This window comes from Natrix helvetica (assembly GCF_964273705.1).
Source record: "Natrix helvetica genome assembly, chromosome: 7".
In the NCBI taxonomy this organism is placed as follows: domain Eukaryota; kingdom Metazoa; phylum Chordata; class Lepidosauria; order Squamata; family Natricidae; genus Natrix; species Natrix helvetica.
This window is the reverse complement of record NC_138558.1, coordinates 40044525-40068346: the sequence shown is the minus strand read 5'-3', so window position 1 is coordinate 40068346 and position 23822 is coordinate 40044525. Positions and strand designations below refer to the sequence as shown.

General features: G+C 38.9%; 1 protein-coding gene across 1 annotated transcript in view; it reads left to right on the top strand.

The window, feature by feature from the left end:
- SYNPO2 (synaptopodin 2) overlaps positions 1-23822 on the top strand; it is an 87593-nt gene that overhangs the window by 41609 nt on the left and 22162 nt on the right. The window contains exon 2 of the mRNA XM_081959567.1: positions 22768-22919. Within this exon, the coding sequence (XP_081815693.1) occupies positions 22768-22919 (152 nt within the window). The remainder of the gene's footprint in view (positions 1-22767; positions 22920-23822) is intronic.

The following is a 23822-nucleotide window of genomic DNA, read 5'->3' as shown; positions in this document are numbered from 1 at the left end:
ATTTATTTATATTCCACCTTCATTATTTTTACAAACAACGCAAAGTGGCCAACATGATAGATAGATGATAGATAGATAGATGGATGGATGGATGGATGGATGGATGGATGGATGGATGGATGACGGACGGACGGATGGACGGACAGACAGACAGACAGACAATTTCTGAGGTAGGTTGGGCTGAAAGAGAAAGTGATCAGCTCAGGTAGCTGGTGTAAGACTTGGAAGCCATCTTTTACATTGGGCCTTCAGGCCTGCCACATTTTCTACTGTGGGAAAATGGGAGGGGGGATTCTATGGAGTATGGGTGATATATAGTCAAAATAACATTCTTTCTCAGAGAGTCAAGGACAACTTGCCCTGCAGCTGCGATGGTATTACTGGGAGTCATCTCCAGTGTTGGATGGTGCTTGATTGTGCCATGTGATGGACACATGAGTGCTGGGCAGGAACTTGAACTTTCATTTGGGTGGGGAAAACTTAGAAACTTTCAGATTCGGGTTTTCCCAGATGTGTCGATATGACCTCTCTAATAAAATGGAACTTTGAGGAAACGCAAACCTTCTTTCTTTGGGGGTGTTACTTGGAACCCTGACAGCTGTCTTTCATGGCTAAGGAGGGACTGAACTCATGGTCTCTTGCTTCCTAGCCTGGTGATCTAACCACTAAACCAAATTTTTATATAGAAATTTTGTCATCTCTGTCTCTACTGGATTTTCAGAATGCTGTCAAGATTTATTCGTAATATCTAGCAGAAGAGGAGGAGGGTCTGCTATGATTCTCTGTGACATTCCCAATGGCATGATTTTTGTATTTTCCGTATTTTTTTTATTTTACTTTTTGATTTTGATTAAAAAAAATTCATGTAAATGTTGGGTTATATTTTTTTCTACATTTTATTTTGAGATGGTTAGCCTCCTGGATCGTTTAGGATTGAGCATCAGGCAAATGAAATAAGTGAATTGGTGAATAAATAGATCCAGATGATTTACTAAAATATAATACCTTGTTTATGTCAGTAACTAGATAACATACAATCTATGTAACCCAATTCCTCTCCTGGACATTTCAATTGCTAATGCAGAAACTGCTGCTAACAACAAAGCCAATGCTTTGTCCCCTAAGCACAAAGTCCAGTTTTATCTCCAGCTGACTTGCCATTCTATACAAGTGAATATTTCTAATCTAGAACATGTTTGTATCTCATTTGCTAGGAAGCAGTGACGTGCGGTGAGGTTTATGATTGGTGAGGCACTGACACAGTGCTGAGTTTCAAATATTTTTAGACTTGTGGACTTCAACTCCCAGAATTCCACAGCCAGGCATGCTCAGTTCCAATTTAAAGCGACAGCATTTGTTTTTCTCCTTTGCTCCTTCTTTCTTTTTCTTTTTCTTCTCCTTCCCCTCCTTCCTCCCTCTCTCCCTTCCTCCCCCTCTCTCAAACACACACACACACACACACACACACACACATACACGCATACACACACAGAGAGAGAGAAGTTGGGTTGGACTATCTCTCCTACCCCTTCCCTCTCTCACTCACTCTCAAACAACCCCCCCACACACACACAAAAGTTGGATTGGATATCTTTTCCAGTGGCTTGAAAGCAGCTCCTCTGCCACCCCCCCCCATTCCCCTGCTGCCTTTCCCAAACACCTCCACCATTGCAAATGCAGCCTGCTGTCTGGGTGGGAAATGCCTGGAACACAATAAAGCCCACCCACCACCTCCTGCTGGCAGGCTGGGGTGAGAGGAGAGGCAGAGAAGCCGGAGGGGAGCCGAGCCGAGCCTTCCAAAAGAAAGAGGCTGGGGGGAAGTGTGTGTACTACAGCATGGCTCTTTGCCTGGCTTCCTGCCTCCTCCTGTGGTCTCCTCAGTGCTCGCTTGTGCTCTCCCTCCCCAAGTGTAGTTTGATTGCAGGTGGAGCCACGTTGCCTTTTCAAACTTGTAATCAGTGAAGCTGGGCTAGATTTTTATATAGTTTTATCCAGCTGTGTGTGTGTAAGAGAGAAATGAATGGGGGCCTGGGGAGAAAGTCACTACACTTGGGGAGGGAGAGCAGAGTCATCCACGGTGAGGCAGCAACTAGCTCAGCTTTTTCCTTTTACTTTTTTTTTTCATGATGAGAGTGGGGAGGCTGTGCCTCACTTGCCTCACCTGACTGCACGTCACTGCTAGGAAGTGTATTCAGGTATTCAGGATGGTGTTTCATGAAAGAAATCTATGTGAACATAACATTCGAAAAGAACTTCGAATAGAAAGCTTAGCATTCATTGAGAGAGAGGTCTGCAGCAGAAGTGGTATTCAGCAGGTTCTGGAGAACCGGTAGCGGAAATTTTGAGTAGTTTGGAGAAATGGTATATACCATCTCTGACTGGCCCCGCCCCCAAATATTCTCTACCTCCTGAGTACCAGCTGATTGGGAGGGAATGGAGATTTTACAGTATCCTTCCCCTGCCACGCCCACCAAGCCACACCCTGAGAGCTGGTCGTAAAAACATTTGACCACCACTGGTGGTCAACACCACTGGTCTGCAGGCATTTTTGTGTCCATGAGGTGATAATTGGAACTCAAGATGGTTGAAAAATGACCTTTTTATTGGTTTCCAACATTGTTACTCTATTCATGGTTTAGAATCCTTAGATTCATTTATATGAATCAAATAACAAATAGTAAGGAGCATGAATGAATAAACATGGAATAAAAACGAATTAAGAAGAGATTATTTGTGTGTGGGGACTAAAAGAAAGAAGAAGATTTGTAATAGATTGGAATAAAAGTAACCTGATCCTGAGGATGGGTGGTAATAAATGCTTGTAGAAAATGAAAGTCTACATTTAATAATTACATGTAGCCCTTGACTTATAACAGTTCATTTATTGACTATTCAAAGTTACAAAGGCACTGAAAAAAGTGATTTATGACCATTTTTTACACTCAACACTGTTGCAACATCCTATGGTCACATGATCAAAATTCAGATGCATGGCAACTGACTCATTTATGTTGGTTGCAGTGTCCTGGGGTTATGTGATCACATCTTGTGACTTTGTGACAAGCAAAGTCAATGGGAAGCCAGATTCATTTAAAAATCATATTCCTAACTGAACAATTTGCAGGGATTCATTTAACTGACAAAAAAAGGTTGGACAATACAGCAAAATTCACTTAACAGCTGTTTCACTTAGCAACATAAATTTTGGGCTCAATTGGAATTGTAAGTCGAGGACTTTCTGTAAAGAAAAGATCAAAAGAAATTTAGACTATACCAATTGGTATCTATGTTGCTGTGGGTTTAAATTAAGAATCTGTCTGAGGGTGATAGTTGTACATTTATACTCCAATGAATAGTGATAATAGAAGAGCTCAACGTTTGGAAAATCTCTGCCATTCTGAATGAATTCAGTCTAGTAAAAATTATTCTGCTGATAATATGAATTGATAGATGAAAACAAAACTAGGAAAGTACAAAAAACAATCTCAGATCACTAATAGGTTGTCTTGGAAGATCATCTCTGTTTCTCTCTTTTTTCTTTAACTCTTAACTTCCTTACTCCTTCTCACACACATCATCTTCCTTAATGTCAAAGTTGGTATAAGACCCAAAAGCCAGGGGAACAGATCTCTGCCAGAACTATACTGTCCCATTCACACCAACTTCTTAGTAATGCATGCTACAGTAGGGCCATCCCTCATCCATTAGGTGGGATGCATTTTATGGAGCTAAAAGAATTGCCAGCAAGCACTCACATTTAGTAAAGAAGTGTGACTTAGAACACTTTTCTGTCAACTGATTTTGAATATGCAGCCTCTCAATTCTTTCTAGCCTAACATTATTTTAAAAGCCCCATTTTTCATTAGTATCATAGATATTATACTATTTTCTCAGGAATATGTTCCATGTATTTGATCAAGAGGACTATCATCCTTGAAACTAGATGAAATCATATGTTATTTGGTGTTTACATTACTTGACTCTTGATTGATTTAAGTTCCAGACATTAAGAATATTCCTTCTCCCTTTCTACTCCTGGAGAAAGTTTGAATTGAATGTTGTTCAATAACATTGCCACAAGGCGACAGTGTTGTCTTATTTTAAGATGCTTTGACCTAAATGATAGTTCTCTATTTTTATCCTTCATTTTCTTACTTGATGTCTTGCACATGTTACTGAAGACTGATGGTCCCTTGTGTTATAATATTCAGACCCCTCCCCAGTCAGAAAATATGAACTGGAAATAATAAAACTTTGGGAGTGGTGGTTGTAATCTTCAAATCATATTAATGGATTTCAGTTTTTTTTTTCCCCTTCCAAATGTTTTCTTTGAAGAAAGAGCTGCTCAATTTGATAAGATCTGGGTGAGATGGAAGCAAAATATATGAATTTTATGTATCTCTTTGCTGCAAGCTAGTGGCCATCTGGATTTTTGCAGCTCAAGTTAGTAGCCCTAGCTTAATGAAAACTTATTGAGAGTTCAGATTGATTGAAGGCCAGGTTATTTCCATCAACATGAAAGAAATTACAACAGCCTGCACTGGGGAAGGGGGGGAACCTATGAGATGTTCTGTTTCCTGTCTTAATCTCAGTTCCATAAAATTTCTTTCCTACAGTCACAGTTGCCCTGGTACTCACTCAAATAAGGAGAACAAGTACAATTCAGCTTTTATTAGGAAAAATTCTGAGAATTCATGCTTTAATTTGTTACCACCATTTATTCAGTTCTTCAATTTCTTAAATCGTTTTTGGCTTTTATGATTCATGTTCATACAGCACATTAGTCCCAATTTATACCGGGGGGCTGATTACGGCAAAAAGTTGGGTGACTTTTCTACAAGCATGGTGGAGTATAACTTAAATATAACCTCAAGGGAAAGACTATTCAGTCCAGCTCAGGCTTACAAAACAGCAGTGCACGAATCTCTTTTTTATTGTTGTGCTTAGAATAATTGTTAAATCCACACAAGGAATTTAAAGATATTAGCTGCAGAGTAAAGATACAGGGGAGTGCGATGACTCAGCAATTAAAGATGCTGTACTTGTCAGCTGGAAAGTTGGGTTTGAGACCTGAGCACTGTACAATGGGATGAGCTCCCTTTACTTGCCCAGCTGCTGTCCACTTAGCAGTTTGAAAGCATGCAAATGCAAGTAAATTAATAGGTACCACTTTGATGGGAAGGTAAGGGTGTCAGTGCACCTTTGGCATAGAGCCATGCTGGCCACATGACTAGGTAATTGCCTTTAGACAATGCTGCCTCCCTCGGCCAAGAAACAGAAATAAGCACTGCTCCCTAGAGTCAGACATGGGAAACCTTTACCTCTAAAGATACAATGGACCAAACTAAACTAAACTAAATAGTACCAATATATATATATAAATTTGTATATGTGCACGTTTCAGACAAATTATACATGCTTGTTCTGGTACTATGTAGATAAGGAATAAAAATTCTATGCATGGGGTTTAATTCAACCTCAATCTACAATATTCAGTGTCATGATTTTGGAGCCAATTTTTGACTTCTAGGGGTTTGAGATTGTATACAGCCCAGTAACTGTCACTAGCTTAAAATTATTCTTCTTTTACCTGTAAAAAAAAAAATACTACCGGTTCTATGGGCAAGGCTTGGTGGCCGTGGCTTGGTGGGCATAGCAGGGGAAGGATACTGCAAAATCCCCATATCCTCCCAATCAGCTGGGACTTGGGAGGCAGAGAATAGATGGGGGGTGGGGCCAGTCAGGGGTGGTATTTACCGGTTCTCCGAATACTGGTTCTGCAGAACTGGCCAGAACTTGCTGAATACCACCTCTGACCTTCTGATGTAAAGCATGGAAGCATGGAATTTCTGTCCTTAATTTAGCCTTCTTATTCCGTCTAACCCTGAGTGTTGAAGGCCAGAGGCTTTCTGAAGTCTGCTGTGTGAACCATTGCTCCTACTGCTGCTGCAAAGGTTAGGGGCTATTCTGTACCTATGTGCAGTGATTCAAAAGCAATCTTATTCCTTAAAGATTAAGGCAGACAAAGCATCTGAATCAAGCTCCAGTCCAGATATATTTATCTTTTTCAGTGTCAATGTACTATATTTTGGGGCAGGGGTTTTATATCTTTTGCTAGGGCTTATATCATTCAGGCCACTGAGAAGTACTTTTTTGGGTAAATATAAATCTTGGCTCCTGATGATTACATTTTCATGTCCATGTACTTCTTTTGGTAACAATTGGAACTGGTTTGACAATGCCATCTTTTTGTTTGACTTCCTAGATACAAACTTGGTATTTTTAAATTGTTTTCTATTCAAATACTAATCAGATCTAGTCTTGCTCAGCTTTTGAGAAATTAGCCGAGTGTTCGGACCCCCCCCCCCTTCATACACCAAGGCACTCCAAGACAAGAATACTGCTAGATTTATTCACAGTAAATTAACACACTGACTAGACCTTGGCAGCAATCCAGACTTCCAAGATAAGAAACAGACACGAGAGCTTCTCCAGCGTTAGTAATTAAGTTAAATCCTGCAACCAGCCTCCAGGAAAGTCACTCCTTATATACTATCTTGAGAGGAGCCTAATTACCACCACCTGGGTCCAATTATCTTCTGTATCTGTGTAGTTGTTCTCTACGTCTATCAGCCCTCCGTTTCCGAGCATCCATGACCAACTCCCTTGTCTCCTCCCCACTGCTCCAAGGCATGACATCAGGAGCACATTCCCTTTGGCTTTCACTGCTGCTTCATGCCTCAGGTGCCTCCTGGTGGCCAACCAGCCTCTCTGATCGGAACCCTGTCCAGGGTCCTCCACATCTTCCAGAGGTGACTCATAAGGCCCCGCGCTGTTGGAGTCTGGTTGCAGCTCCAACGGCTCCTGCTGGGCCACAACAGTTGAGATTACTAAACCACTTTAAAATCCATTGTCTTAATGGTTCTTTCTGTAAGTTGAATTCAAAAAGTTGTCCTTCCAAAGACAGTGCCTTCCAAGTGCATTGATATCCACAGTTTGCCACAGTTTCAAATGGTCATTACAGTTAACTATGCCATTGTCCAACTAGGACAACATTGGGATGACATTTCTGCTTCGTAACCTGATAGGATTTTCTACTGAAAACAAGTCATAATTCTAATTTCATAGATCATTTTTCTGTTGTCAGTCTGTATTACTAAGAATATAGAATCATAGCCTCTAAGACATGCTTTCAGTAATTTTTTATAAAGCGAAATAAAATGTGTGAATAATAGCAAAAAGTCCAGGCCATGATACAAAATTTGCCTGTCAACATCTTTATTTCATCATGTGTCCATAATGTTGCTTTCAGTTCATTCTTAGCACATGAATGAGGCAGACGAAATTGTCCTTAACTCCTCTGGTTTTAAAGCAGTGTTTTCCCAAAGAAGCCCTCATCAACCTGAGATAGTTTTGGTATTTATGAAATCTGGCTATTCTGTCATAGTTGTGCTGGGCAAATTGGTCATTTCGGGATGGTGCAGTCCTATCCTGTCCCCTTGAATCCTGGAGATTCTCCTATTTTTTCCCCCTTCCAGGTGGAAAAAGATCATACCCAAATAGTTGATCAATAGCTGGGAGAATTGTAACATGAAGCTGGAGAAATGGCTTTCTAGCCTGCTGAAGATTTGAGATACAGGATGGTTTAGATGGGCTGTAAAGTGGGAAATTTGTTGGAGCCATGCTGGGAGCTAGGCCCGGAGCTAGCGGTTCTCAGGGCTAAAATGTTGGTTATGTCAGCAACCAACAACTACTTATTTCTGAGACTGCACAAAGGAAGGGCTCAATTAAGCAGTAGGATAGGCAGGAAAAAGAAATGTAATAACTAAATCACTGCAGGTAAAGGAAGCGGCTTCATTTCATTTGGACGGACAACTGCAATCAACTGCCACATAAGTTTTCATCATGGCATTCAATACTGCAAATATTTTAATCATTGGCTTTGCTTAGCATGTCTTCCCGGCAGAAATGAGGATGCCAGCAACCCATGTAAACTGGAATAGAAATTATAAAGACCGGATAGGGATCAGCAGTGAGGACAGCAGCTTTTATGCTGGTTTAGTTTTATGTTGGGTCAAGTGAGCAGTAGAGAAAGGCCCCAAGTGACTATTACCTGTTTTCTTTAAAAAATTCTTAGTTTCGGATATTGCAGAGTAAAAAAAAAAATAGAAGACATGCTTATATTAAAATCATTTACCTAGATTTTAAAAAAATCAATTAATGTATGAGAAAAAAATATGTGGCACTAGGCAGAGAGGAAGGATACATACAGTATAAAGAAACAAATATGCAAGTACACTTGTAAGATTAAAACACTATTATAAATGTTAATGTATATTGACTGATTTGATATTAATATCAGTAATCTCTCCTCTAATGATGTTCTGTTCCTGGGAAGAAAACCAGTTCTTTTCTCTTTCAAATATCTGTCACTTGAATGCATTATACAAAAGCACCAGTCGCTCTAGCACAGCCTTATATAGGTGGGTGAATGGGATGCCCGTCTAAAAATAGCCTTCTCTTTGGCTTTGAGTTGACAGGCAACATGAAAACCGCTATATTTCATGCTGACATTTGGAACATGTTCCCGGGATTATTTTAATTGTCTGGCAACAGAATAAAATAAATGAGCTGACCAACGAAGCCTTATGAAAATAGGTAACCACAAGTGGAAACAGTCTTATTTGGTGTGATTCAACAGAGAATGACTTTGATTTGAGGCTGCTCAAATTACAATTTTGGAGGTTAAATCTTTTCTTGGGTACAATTTTTAATCCCCAGAAGCCACATCAGTAGAAGCACTGAAATGGATTTCATGGGTTATGGATGCAATCTTTAATCCAAACATGGCACTGATCTGATTTTATTCATGCAACGTAATTTAAGAAAAAAGACCAGGCCAAGCCAGAACTGACCAGGCAAGGCAACTTATTCCTGAAGTTTGCCATGATGGATTTAACAGCTGCTTCATTCTGCAGAAGGGAAATAAAAGGGGAGAATCGTATTAGCTATGAGAACATTGCCTCAACATTTCTAAAGTTTGGTTTCCAAGTCAGAATAGGCTTTGTATGGATAAAGTAGGCAGAAAATGGATAATGTAAGCAGTTCAGGTACATTACAAGGAGGGCCAGGGCAGGGCAAAGGCAACCAAAAGAAATAGATTAGAAATACAATCTAGGAATTCTGGATTGAGCTGTTGAGCAATATTCCAGTACTTCAACCCTTCCAAGACGGAGTGGCTGTGGCTACCGGCGCCCCGCTTTAGCCAATGTGTTCCATCTCTGGCCATTGGGGGGGAACAACTGCCCCCAGTGGATAGGGTACGCAATTTGGGCGTCCTCCTAGATTCCCGGCTGTCGCTAGATGATCATGTGACGGCCGTGGCTAGGGGGGCGTTCCACCAGGTTCGCCTGATGCGCCAATTGCGTCCCTTACTGGAGCGGGACGCCCTTTGCACAGTCACCCATGCCCTAGTGACTTCCCGCCTTGATTACTGTAACGCTCTCTACATGGGGCTCCCCTTGAGATGCACCCGAAGGCTCCAGCTGGTCCAGAATGCAGCCGCGCAGGTTATTATGGGGAGTACTAGGTACTCCCATGTAACACCTTTCCTGCGCGAGCTGCACTGGCTACCTGTGGCCTTTCGGGTGCGTTTCAAGGTGTTGATCGTCATCTTCAAAGCGCTCCATGGCTCGGGACCTAGTTATTTGCGGGATCGCATTCTACCCCATACATCCCTGCGACCAATCCGCTCTCACAGAGAAGGCCTCCTCCGGGTACCATCCGCTAAACAGTGCGGGCGGGCGGTGCCTAGGAGTAGGGCCTTCTCTGTGATGGGCCCAACCCTCTGGAACGACCTCCCCCCCGATATTAGAACCACCTCTGATCTCCGCTCCTTCCGCAAGAAACTCAAGACCCACCTGTTTCGAGTAGCTGGTCTGGCCTAATTATAATTATAATCGTAACTGTGTTTAACATCTATTACAAACCTTCCTGGATGGCTTTTTAAATTTTATATTGGGGTTTTAAACGGGTTTTAAAATTGTTTTTTTAAGTATTTAAATTGGTTTTGGGATTTTATATACAGACAGTGTGTGTGTGTTGTTTCTGCTCTGTGTCTTATGTTATTTTCTGTTGTTTTGATTATGAATGGTCTGTACACCGCCCCGAGTCCCTACGGGGAGAGGGGGCGGTCTATAAATTAAATAAACTATAACTATAACTATAAACTTGTTCCTTTTTTAAAAAAAAATATAAAAGCTGCCTGGAAATATACTAAATGAATAAATACAGGAAATTTCAGCTGAGTTTCCGGTTCAAAGCAGGGGCAAGGTCAAATGTCTGGGAAAGTTGAATCTCACACATGGACTTAAACTGCTAAAGACTGACAAACAGTGTGGAGTCATGAACAGAGGAATAAGTGCCTAATATTTTGAAGAATTTTCTAAGTAAATCCTGTCCTGGGCCCTCTGCCAACCTTAATTTAGTCCTGGAAAGTGAATATTGATTGCTTAACACACCAAACCACCATTTGTCAGGTCAAAAGTCCAAAAACCATACAAAGAGACAAAATTATTGTGAACTAATAGGCTTTTTTATGTTCCATTAAACAAGTGTAACTTAAGAGAAACGTGTCAGTTTGGGATGGAACTTGGGGCTCTAATGTCTTGACCTTAAACAAATGTGTTTATCATGCATTTAAAGTGATAACTATTCTTTTGAAAAATAGTGGGTCTCTTTTTTCTTGGTAACCCCAGGGGATTTAGTAGCAGGTTTAGAGTAAAAATATTTCTAATGTGATACTAATCGTATATGGTGAGAAAACACCCTACCCTCTATTCTGTATATTCTTCTTTGTTAAAAACAGCAACTAAAGGAAGTGTTGCAAGAAGCAGCAGACAGAGACTAAGCCATTCCCCAGAAATCTGAGCACTGTGTTAATTCCTGCTATAACTGCTTTACTTACAAGCTAGGCACAGACTGGATTTCTGTCTGCTTTGTAGCTCCTGGTGCTAACTGGAAGGCTACTTGAGCGATGAGGCAAGTAGCAAAAAATACCACTTTGAATGCTCATTTCAGCATTGACAAATGACATCACTGTGAGTGATAATTGCATACTGAGTGAAAAAGATCCTTATAAAATATATTTACCTCACTTTGTGCTGCTTCCATTATTCCCTCTGGGCAAAAGGAAGTATATCTTCCTGGTTTATTGTGTCACCACAGGCAGGAAAACAATTAACTAGACCCATTGGAAGAAACAGGCCCAGGGGACTGAAGATATAATGAGCAGCTGCACTGAAGCTTATTTCTGCTGTAATTGTGATCAAGCATAATGGGTAGTCAACACGATTCCAGCAATTTTGGAACTGATGCTGCCTAGAAAGCAAAAATACATTGAGGTGAAAACAAGCACGTTCGCTTGAGTTGCACAGAGATTCCAGTACTTCCTTGTTACAAGAACCTTCTTTGTGTGGAAGGAGTGTACAAATGTATACTTTTTCGTACAACCAAAGTTCTTTAATGACCTCCTTGGTCCCGGTCCTACAGTTAGAGGAGAATCCAAGAACAGGTTTTCATGATATTTTGTTTTCATTATTTCCCTCTTTAAAACCTGTGTGAAAAAGCAGGAAAGAAATAATTCCTTTCCCTTAGTACTCCAAAATAATGTTTTTCTAAGAGGTTTATTAAGAAGCATGGATCCAGCAATAATAATGGCTGTATAGGTAAATTGATAGTGGTATCTTAAGAGTAGTACTATCTGTTATTCTTCTCCCAGTCATACGCTCTGAAAGCATTAGCAGGAGAGGTGATGTAAATGTTATTTCTACAGAAGATATTTGAGAATGGAGAAAACATGAACAAACGCCAGTTAAATAGAAATAGAGACTAGCACAATATCCTCTCTTAAAACATGGAGCTCCAGTATGATGCCTGATGCTCACTGTTGGGAAATGTGCTGTATCGTCAGTTTGCCAAATAATATTTTGAGGATCATTACTTCATCCCTCCTCAGTTGGTCACCCTGGACTCCTGCCAAAGAGCATTCATTAACACGATGATAATAATAAGTACCCATTTAGATATAACTTTTGGAACTCAAGCAAATCTTCAAGCAATTGGTTATTTCTTTGCCCTTGTCAAAAAGACCCCTTTTGGCCTACGCTTTAATACTGATCCATATGTTTAGAATCATAGAGAAGAGGACCAGGAAGGGTAATATTATATACAGTACGTAGAATAATGGAAAAGAAGATTGCTCAGAAGGCCTAAGAATGCATTCATGCCAGGTAATGTTTCTACGGGATCCAGAACTATGTCTTATCCCATTTCACTGCCATATATTTAGGTGTGATATTCAGCCATCAGACAGTAATTCATCCTGCAATAGTTATATGGCAGCAATACAATTAAAACCCAGGTAAAGAAAAAAAACTAGTTGAAGAAACAACACGGCTGTTCAAAATACTAATGAAATTCTGAAATTGGAGATGACTGAAAGGCCTTGCTCATAGTCACCCATGCCTTAGTCACCTGCTGTTTGGATTACTGCATCGTGCTCTACACATTGTAAGCATATCAATGGAAGGATAGTTACCAACGAATAAGAAATTGTTTTGTTTATTTTGACTCATTCAGTCCTTTTCAGATTCGAGATACCTCAATTACTATTCAGACTAAATTTATGAAGAGAGAGCAAAGGATCTGGGCATGTTTAGATTTGATTAGACAACCCATGACCCATTGGGTCATTGCTTCAGAAATATTTTCTTGCCAAATTCCATAACTATGGCCTTCAACAATGGGAGAGCTTCTAATGCACTGGAGAAATTCTTTAAAATTCAGGAAGATATTCAGATATTTCTCTGCCCTGAAAGTAGCCCATGTTGAACAGTACAGCACAGTCAAACATTAGCAGTTGACTAAAGGTAACATTTTATGATGTTTTATGTCATAAAATGTTTTATAAAATTTGCCAAATTTTAATTCCACAGGAATTATAGATCCAAGCTTTGGGACACAATCAGTAAGTTAGCCTACTTGGTTGAAAAAGTGTGTGCTATGATGCACCCTTTTGCCCAACTGTTTTGCCCAACATAGAACACTTAGATCAAAAAAGACTAAGGGGAAAAAATGTATGTACCTGAAGTCATGTCATATTGATCATTAATCGGTTACCCAGGGAGATGGTGGAGTATATTTCACAGGAACAGTTTATGAAGAGTTGGACCTATATCTGTCTGAAATGTTTTAACTTCCTTCTAGGGAACTGAATCAGTATTTTTTTAAAAACCTCTTTTGAATTAGTTAATCCCATAGTGTAAATTGGACTTATGAGATGGATGTTGCTGTGTAACTATGAGTGGATTTTTGTCTGCCAGAATTGCAAATCCATTCATTGTAGTGAAAAATAATTAGAAGTTATATTTTTGTTATATATATATATATATATATATATATGAGTTATATTTGAGCCCTGAGATATTATTTTACATATTGTTTCAGCTGTAAAATTGAATTAAGTGTTTGTTAGAGTTTCCATCACTTTTCACCTGGTACATTGGGGAGATATCTGCGAGACAAAACTCACAAGGTGATTTTACATTCACTAGCATGCTAGAGTGATTGCATAGTTTGAGGTTTAGCAATTTGTGAGAAGCCAAACATTGCATTAGCATATTGTGTGAATTAGGCCATTGTGTTAATCTGTTATATGGTTTACTTGTTGGGACATAGCATGTTTTGTATTTTAGTAGCCCAATTTAGAATCCAAAGTAACTGAGTCATCATGTTACAAACATTATTTTAATTAAATATGGAGAGACAGTTAGAATACGTGTCAAAAATAGCATATACTAATTTACTATGTTAATTGTAGACATGTATATTCAGATGTAAATTTCTGCCTTTATGATATATGTTTACTAAGTCACTTCTGCACTGTAGTGTTATATAAAGCAAACATCTGTTTTAGTCATAAGCAACTCTTGTCTATTCAGATAACATATAAAAAGTGACCACATTCACAAATATATAGATGGAAGTTTTCACATAAACTGCAGTCTGATATATTATGATGTGAGTTTAATCTCAAGTGATGCCTTCCCTATTTTATTACCAAAGTTCTCATTTTCAGATGAGAAAATAAGTGACTTTGAATCTACCGCTGATCAGATTTAGGTGTAGTATTTCCTGAGGCACGGTATGCATTATTCAATACTGCAAGCAATTTCTGTTATCATTCAGTATGTTATTGTTGCAACAGACTTGACAGGTTGTCGAGGCTGCCTTCTGCATTTTTCCAACATAGGTGAAAAAAGGATAGCTTGTGCTAAAGATATTTATACAATTAAATTCTAACACAAACTGCCTAGGTTTATTTTACTTTAATTTTATTTTTCAAATGAAATGGAAGAGCATTGAAGCATGTCGGCAGAACAATTTAATGCTTCAATATGAACTCATTTCTAAGCATTTATCTGAAAGTAAGAAGTAGAATTATTTTTTAAAATAAACATTCTACCTGGTCTCAGCGTATGAAGTTACGAATGAAAATATACAGAAGAACTAAAGCAACTCATCATTTTTCCCCAAACATCTGTTAGCAGTGCTAGATTTTCACTGCCACCCTAACCCAATGAATTCTTAAATGCTCAAGACGTACTGCTCTGTTGCTTCAGGTGAAATTTTATTTTAAATACAATTTAGACCTTTCTATTCAATTTCAAGGCTTTTGGTTAAGAAATTCTTATTTTAAAATATTTATTGGTCCTTTGAAAATATTGCAAGTGAGTGTAATATAGAATACCGGTTCTCAACTTTTAACTGGCGTACCATGTATAGGATGCAGACAAGATCTAAGTGGTACTCCTGCTAACTGCCCTAGAATTTCTGGTTTTTACAAGCAGAGCCATTTGAAAGAATGACTCCTTTATTGCAGTAAGACAGAAAGCAATCTCCAGATGGCTAAGTACTTAGGAATGGGCTGAAGGATGAACTGCAAGGCATGATGGGAAGTACAAAACTGGGCAGGGAAGGAAAAGAGGACGCCTGTGTTCCACTTGCTGGTTGTCAATCAGGGAACATATGTGCATTCAGTAGCAACTTTCTGGATTCCCTACTTGGAAATGTGGGAATATGGGGGTGATTACAGTCAGCAAAATGTGGCATGGAAGAAAGACATGGAGCATTTTTTGCATATCTTTTTGCATTTGAGCAGTATTTATTTTCGAAACCTTCAAGTCTTGAGAGAACGTGTGTTGAGAGATGGAGAAGTATAAATAACTCTTTTGAGCAATGTTAGTTAAGTTAGAAATTCTTGATAAAAGTGGGGATTTTGTTTCAATCATGATAAAATTCAGATTCTTTGATAGAATGGTTGGTAAGGTGAGATGATGACAACTGTTGGTTTGGAAAGCCCTGTTGGAATGCCTATGAGTCAGTGTTTCAGTTCAGTTTTATAAATAAGAGACGCCCACTTAAATTGGAATCGAAAGTGAACTGGGAACCAACACTAGTAAAGGTATCACAAGAACGTAGTTCATTACTCACATGATTTCTAAGGTCTGCTGGTATATATTTTGTTAGCTTGCAGTTATTAGTCTTTATTTAGATTAGATTTAGATTTATTAGATTTATAGACCGCCCACTCTCCCCGAAGGGACTCGGGGCGGTGTACAGACATCTCAATAAAAAACCGTATACAAAAATAAATACCCTTAAATTCCCATAAAATTGAATTAAACAATAGGCTGTACAAAGTGATAAAAATTAAAAACAACCTAAGAACCCACCCCTAAAAATTTAAAATACAGACTTGAGGGACTAAACTGCGATTAGGCCAGGCCAGCTAAATTGAACAGGTGGGTCTTAAGCTTCTTACGGAAGGAGCAGAGATCGGTGGTTATTCTGATATCGGGGGGGAGGTCATTCCAGAGGGTCGGGCCCATCACAGAGAAGGCCCTGCTCCTGGGCACCGCCCGCTGGCACTGCCTAGTGGACGGCACCCGGAGGAGTCCCTCCCTGTGAGAGCGGATCAGCCGAAGGGATGTATGGGGCAGGATGCGATCCCGCAAATACCTAGGTCCTGTGCCATGGAGCGCTTTAAAGATGATAGTCAGCACCTTGAAACGCACCCAAAAAGCCACAGGTAGCCAGTGCAGCCCGCGCAGGAGAGGTGTTATGTGGGAGTACCTAGTAACTCCCACAATTGCCCGCGCGGCCGCATTCTGAACCAACTGCAGCCTTCGGGTGCATCTCAAGGGGAGCCCCATGTAGAGAGCATTACAGTAGTCCAGTCGGGACGTCACAAGCGTGTGGGTGACTGTGTGGATTTAGCCAAACACAATATAGTGTTATGCCTAGGTCAGGCTCTGATTATAGGATGGACTACAAAAAGATAGAAAGGTAATCTCAAGAAAGATAGACATTATGTTCCAAATAATTCGGTCTTGGATTAATGGAACATATTCCCATGCAATACTCTGTGGTTAATCAAAGATGCTTAAAAGAAGACTCTTATCTTCTAGTACTCACCTTTCATGGGGAACAACATTCTCTGCAACAGAGGAAAGAAAAGGAAACCTTTGAAAGTTCTAGCAGGCAGCTGTTGTGTAGCATCAGGATATTTAAGATACACAAAAAAGTATCCTGCTTATCAGAAGGGATCTAGCATAGAAAGATAATGTTGTCTTAAATGATGGGAATTTGTCTTCACCAGAATTCTGTTTAAAAAGAGGCCAGAACAAAATGTTGATACACTTCACAAAATTGTATTCCTGTCACAGCTGCTGTGATGAATTAAAGATCCTCATCATTATTATGGAAAAAAAATGTTTCATCTAGATCCAGAGTCACTGTGGATTAGGTATGCTGTATTTAATAAATAAATACATTAAAATATGCTTTTAAAAAGCTTTCTCAAACCTGGTGGCCTTCCAGATATGTGTGACTTCAACTCCCAGAAATCTCAGTGATGGTTATGATGGGTGGGAAATTCTGAGAGTCAAAGTTCATAAAACTGGAAGGAAGTCAGGATGTCCTTTTAAAGCATCTTTTCATATCTTGTTGATTTTAGACAACTCTCTTAAGTAGTGCTATCAAATACAAACTACTGGATCGAGGTTTAGAGCCCTGAAGTATAAAAGCCTTATTGAGCCATGTGAAATTATCCAAATAATTTTGAGAACAAAGGCTCCTGAGCCTTTGCTTTCTCTGGAGAGAAAGAAAGAAGGGATTAAGTGGGAAATAGAGAATTTAGGGCTGTGGGTTTACCTTTTCAACCATGTTAAAATTTTTGTTTCCAGAATGCTTTTTGCTGAAGATCATTGGGAGCTATAATTCACCAGAGAACACAAGGATGGGGAAATCGCTTAACACCAGCCTTCCATCATAGTCTTTAATTATATGGAATATGGAAAATTGCATATTCTCCTTACTTTATTTAGTTTTATCCCACTTTTATTATTTTTACAAATAAGATAAGGTAGCGAACATATCTAACATATGTTGTTGGTTTGAGCTTGGCGATTTGGTTGCAAATGTTTCGTCCCCATTGGAGGAGACATCTTCAGTGTGCTTTGGATTGTGCTTATCTGGGGAGCACTGGCCATTAAATACCTTTCTGATTTTGGGTTGTGTGATTAGCTGGCTGTAGTTCCTAAGTCATAGTCCTTGGTTTTAAGTACCGCCTGTGTGAAGTACATTAATGGTGGGGGTGTTCTTCAGATGTCTTCTGATGGTGTCATGGTGTGGTTTCGGGTTGATGTGATCAGCTGTGTGTGATGTGGTCTGATTTCTTATGTTCTGTCAAGTTATAACTTTGTTGCAGTGTGACTGTTTGTTGGTCTTTAAATGCTGCCTTCAGGATGGTGGTTGATGTTGTTCTTTCCTTCTAAGTGGTTGGTAGATTGGGTCAATGTCATTGTGTCTGCTATTTGATTTATTGGTGGAAAACCAGGCTTCCAGGAATTCCCTTTCCCTCCTTGGCTTTGCATGGGTTCCTGTCATGCCCCCGTCCCAGCCTGATTCTGCAGAGGAAGACAATCCACAACTGGAGCCAACGGAGATCGAGGGGGCAGCTACGTTGGCTTTGGAGGAAAATGGGGAGGAGCAAGCCAAGTCAGGCCAGGGCCTTTCAGGATTGGGACGGCTTGTAGGCAGGGTGGAATGGGGGGCAGGATAACCTAAAGAGGATAAGCAGTGAAAATGAGAGACAGAGGTCAGGCAATGAGCAAGAGCCCCCCCTTCTGATCCTCGAGCATGGAGGGTGGAGAGAAGGTGGGAACAGCATAGGTTGACCCGACTACTCAGTAGGAGAGCACCCCACCCCTCTCCCCAAGGCACACACCTGAGACTTAAGAAGACGCTGTAGGGAGGGGAATTTGTTGGGAACAAACACTGAATTCCTGGAGTGTTGAGTGCTGTTGCCGATGTTAGAAGTTTCCTGAATTCCTGCTTTCTTCCTAGCTTCTTGGATTAATTACCTTGCTACTTTGCTTCCTGGACTCATTGACTTTCCCTGCTGGATTTCTTGCTTTGCACCCACTGTGCTCACAGTGTTGGGCTGGACAGGCTGCTGGAGGTGTGTGTGTGTGAGAGAGAGAGGGGGGGAGGGAGAGAGAGAGAGAGAGATTGTAATTACTTTGCTCTGGGACTTGCCAGAAATATGGGAATTTTTGAGCAATAAAGGAGTGGTTTGAACTGCCAGCTGCCTATGTGGCCTCTGTGCCATGCCCCAGGTCATCACAGTTACAAAGCACTATGACTCAGCAACTACATCCAGCCAATCACACAACCAGAAATCAGACCAGGACTCAGAAAGGTATTTAAAGGCCAGTGCTCCCTCAAACAAGCACAATCCAAAGCACACTGAAGATGTCTCCTCAAATGGGGATGAAACGTTTGCAACCAAATCATCAAGCTCGGAGCTCAAACCAACAACATTACTACCAACCCAAGCTACTAATATTCAAAGACATATCCAGCATACTTTCCTACATTTTTCCACAGAACAATTCTGTGAGGTGGGTTGGGCTAAGAGAGAGTGACTGGCCCAAGGTCACCCAGCTGCTTTCATGCCTAAATCAGGACTAGAAATCACTGTTTCCTGGTTTATAGACTGGTGTCTTAACCATTAGACCAAACCGGTTCTACACCACTTGTTCCTTCCTTATATCATGTTATAGAGGGAGATATTCCTTTAATATGCATTATTTTGTAAAGTATACATACTTCTCTGTTGTAAGAGAATAAATACTAGTACGTTACCACATATCTATTATCACATTACCATATAGAAGGCTATTTTAAATCATACTGGAATGGTATACAAGGTCTGTGACTATAGTGGATTTGAGTTCAAATGCCATGCTTGCTAGAAATTATAGCAAATACAATGCAAAATGGGAACAAATTGTATTGATGTTCCAAGCAACAACCATTCTATTTCATAGCAACTGGTATCAAACAGTTCCAAAGTTTGCTTTTTCCAAGGCAGCATGAATGTTTATGTATTTCCTCAAGGAAACACATTCACAGCATACCACACCATATTTGTAAATGTTTATCTTTTATGGCCGGAGCAAAAAGCTACAGAGAGTGCTTTGTTATTATCCCAATGAACGCTTGGTATTTTATACAATTAAGATGAATGGCTCACAACAATGCCAAGGATTACTCACTTGAAATTGTTCTCAGGAGCCTTATGATTTGCAATTTCTTTGAAGGACGGATTCATAGAGCTTAAAGTATGCTTAGCCAAGGTCTGGCTGCAAAGCAGTGTGAAGGTGGCAAAATGGTATGAAGGTAAATTGTAGTTTTTAACCAAGTTAAAATGGGTTAAGCATTGATGTGACTCAGCTGCCACAATGGTCACCACAGGAAAATTGCATGGTGGAAATAAAAATCTAACAGAATTCAATGTTCAGGAAAATATACCTGATATCAAAAAATGAGTGATACAATGAACACTGTAATAACAACCTCATCCTTGCACTGACATATGACTTTTCAGCTTTTTCATGTTCTTCAACATCAAGTTTTTATCTAACCAAATATTAAATGGTATCAGTTTTTGCTGTTGTGGATGATGTTTATGGATATTTACAGACTGCAAGGAAAAGAAGAAAATACTAGTATAAAGCTATTATTGAAGTACCAATTCCACTGAAGAAAGCAACACTTTATTTGTGAATTAAGACTGAATCTGTGCCAAGTATTGACATTTCTTTTTCCATTATCACTTCATTTAACTTTCTGTGTGTGTGTGTGTGTGTGTGTGTGTTTGTGTGTTGTATTTGTGCTGATAAATAAATAAAGGGAGACTAGTATAGATCTATTTAAAGTATAGTATAGATCTAGATTAGTATAGATCTAGAATAGTATAGATCTAGTATAGTATAGATCTAGTATAGTATAGATCAAGTGTACTATAGATCTAGTATAGATCTATATAGATCTATTTCAAGCTATTTAGCTCTCATCAGCTAGCCATAACCTTACTGGGATTTGAACTAGCTGATGAGAGCTAAATAGCTTGAAATAGATCTATACTAGTCTCCCTTTATTTATTTATCAGCACGAATACAACACAAATATAAAAAGGCAACATTAAAAATAAAAATATGGTTTTCTGCCTGGATGGTTTTCTGTAATGAGCCAAAGGACAGAAAGAGGGAGTAGTGAGCTTCCTCCCATATTTGGGCATACCAGGGGTTGTAACACAAATACATATATACATATGCATGTATGTGTACCTGTGTCCGTGTGTGTGTGTACCCACACCCACACATACACAATTGGGACTGGAATTGCAGTCACTAAGTAATATAGCCATAGAGCACTGTATCACATGACCACACCAGTTATCAACAGCAGTTTATTAAAGCAGCCCTGTCTGATAAAAAGTTCACATGGTTGCTTCCTGGAAATAGACATAGTTTTATTATGTCACACTTCTTCACATTCAAAAGCACCTCTTTCATAGACATTCTGAAGCATTGCATAACCTTCCTGATGAATCTCTTGTGTGAAATCCAATGAGTTTTGACAATAAGGGACAGGATGAACCAATGGTCTCACTCTTCAGAATGCAATTATTCTATGCTTTATTTTTTATTAAGTAATTATAGTGTAATCAATTATGCATATTCATGCACCCCAGCTCTATCGCACATAGTTTCAGATATGCCATTAAGTGCAACGTGCAATGCCATAAATTGTGCAAACATTTAGATCTTACTTTCCCATTCCTCAATGTTGTTCTCGCTTGCCTATACATTTATCACCAAATATCATTTTCCAGATTTTCAGGGCTACCTGTATTTGTGGAACTGTATGCACAAAAGTTCCTTCCCTATTAACATTAATACCTAAAGTATGACTTAATGAGTAAAGCAGCATCACATATGGGTGTTAAGAAGGCATAGGAATTCAGGATTCTTTAATTATTGAAACTATTATTTTTATTATGCCTGGGTTATTGCACTGCTGGGTGTTCTTCAAACTATTTTCCAAGTCTTTGCAAATGTGCATGCCCATATTTGATAATATATCTAGTGCTTATGCAACAGTCCAGCTAATGTTGCAGCTCATATCAAAACGTTATCCTCTTTTACTATGCAAACATACAAAAATGTAGATTTTAATGCTGGTCTTGGTACCATTAAACATTTCAGGTCTCATTTAAAAATGGAAACGCTTTGATGAAGACTTGTGTCTTTTTAATTCTACTAAAATCCCAATCTCTGTCTAACCCAGTCTGTGTAAGCAGCTGGGTTTCCAATGAGCCAAGAGTTTGGGTTTTAAAGTTATTTTTAATGCAGCTCAGTATGACTCATGCTTAGCGAATCTTGCAGGAATGTTGAATATTGGTAGGGCAGGAGATGTCACATTTGGAAGAAAGTCAACCCCCCCCCCCCCATAAGGCTCTTAAGTTCACATTAATTCCATTGATACCAAATCAGGCCTACGTATGCAACAGGGTAAAATAGAAGATCAAAGTAGAATATTGCATTTTACCATTTTAGATTGGAATTTCAGAATGCACAGAGAAACATTATATGATTATTGAAAAAAAGAAAGCATTCCCTGCTTATAGTAACTTACAAAGGAAAACATTTATATATATATATTGCTCTACAGGTTAATGCAGTATTAGCAACACTCAAGTACAATTACTGTTGATTTCCTGAGCTGCATTTAGAGATAGAAAAAAAATGCTGGCTGCAGATATTCCTACTGTACTATTAAAGTGATATTCATATTTGGTTATTTCTTTAAATTAGTAGTTACATTTTTCTCTTTAATGTGCAATGGTAAGATTTATATGCTATGTGAATAACCAGTTAGCTTCATAGTCCCCTTTCCCAGCCTTCTTATATGTAGCTGAATTTAAATATGTATTGAAGTACTGTTATAGTAATGAACTAATTGAATCACCGATCCATTCACATGACAAATCTCTCATTAGCATTTTGAATGCAGGACAAAGCATAGTCCAGTGCTACAATAGTTTCTGAGATTCTTGGTTTGTTAAAAAAAAATCATATGCAATTATGTATTGTTAAAATCTAAATTTGAAACTGATAATTATTACAAAAGTTTTTGATGGCTTAAAACTGTATAAGGAATCTATTTCTTTACTATAAAGAAAAAACATCAACTCAGATGTTTTGACAAGTCTATTTTCCCTTTAAAAAAAAAAGCCAAACATACTGGTTGATGAATAATGATTTCATTTTTAAAAAAAATTCAAATCTCTTTTAGATTCGAAATAAGAGCAAAGCATCCAAGGCTGGGTTATGTGAAGGAGATGAAGTGGTATCTATTAATGGCAACCCTTGTGCTGAGTTGACTTATTCTGAAGTTCTTCTTCTGATGGAAGGCCTGACTGACACTCTTCAAATGCTTATCAAAAGGTAAAAGGAATTCAGATGTATTTCCCCTCCTGATAAAGTACAGCCTTAACCATTAGCCTATGAATCACATTCTTTTAATTATTTATTATATTTTATTTGTTATGAAACTTATATGCCACCCATCTTGCCTTGGTGATTTTTAGATTGTGAACTTAACAGATCTTAATGCCCAGGAAAGTTTAGGAATTTGTAGGCAAATTCCTAAGTAGCTGGTCACAATCATTTTGAACTGAATCCAGAAACACATACATGAGTGAGTGAGTAAGTGTGTGGTAAATGAAGAATGAATGAATGAATAAATGAATGAATGACAGATTATGTGCCATTGCAAGTTGAACAATGATTAATAAGATCAATGTTTTTCTTTATGTTATTACCGTATGCAACTTTATTCTCTATGATGATATTTTAGAGCTACAGTATATAGAATTTAAATTCTTTAAAATCAAGTTTGTAGAGATAGATAATATTTCTGTAATGCAACATTTATTAATGCAAATATATCAGCTAATCATAAGGTACTGTATCATGATATGAAGTCTTCCTGGTTTTCTCTTCTAAATTACAGTTTTTGGATCCTTCCTTCCTTCATCCCTCCCTCCCTCCCATTCCTTCCTTCCATCCTTCCATCCTTCCTTCATCCCTCCCTCCCTCCCATTGAAGCATTGACTACGTCAGTTCAATAATTGCATCTCAATTGCACTCATCTTAAGTACTGTGCAGATACTGTAACTTATATAAGGGAAGGAGAAATAAGAAGAATCACCCATGTCTTCTTTGCCAATTTAATTCCTACTGCATTGCATAATCAAAGTAATATTAGCAAAATATTAGTACCTATATTGTCAGGACAGAGAAAAGGTGCTTAGGTATCTGCACTAAAGTCCCTTCCACAGAACCACT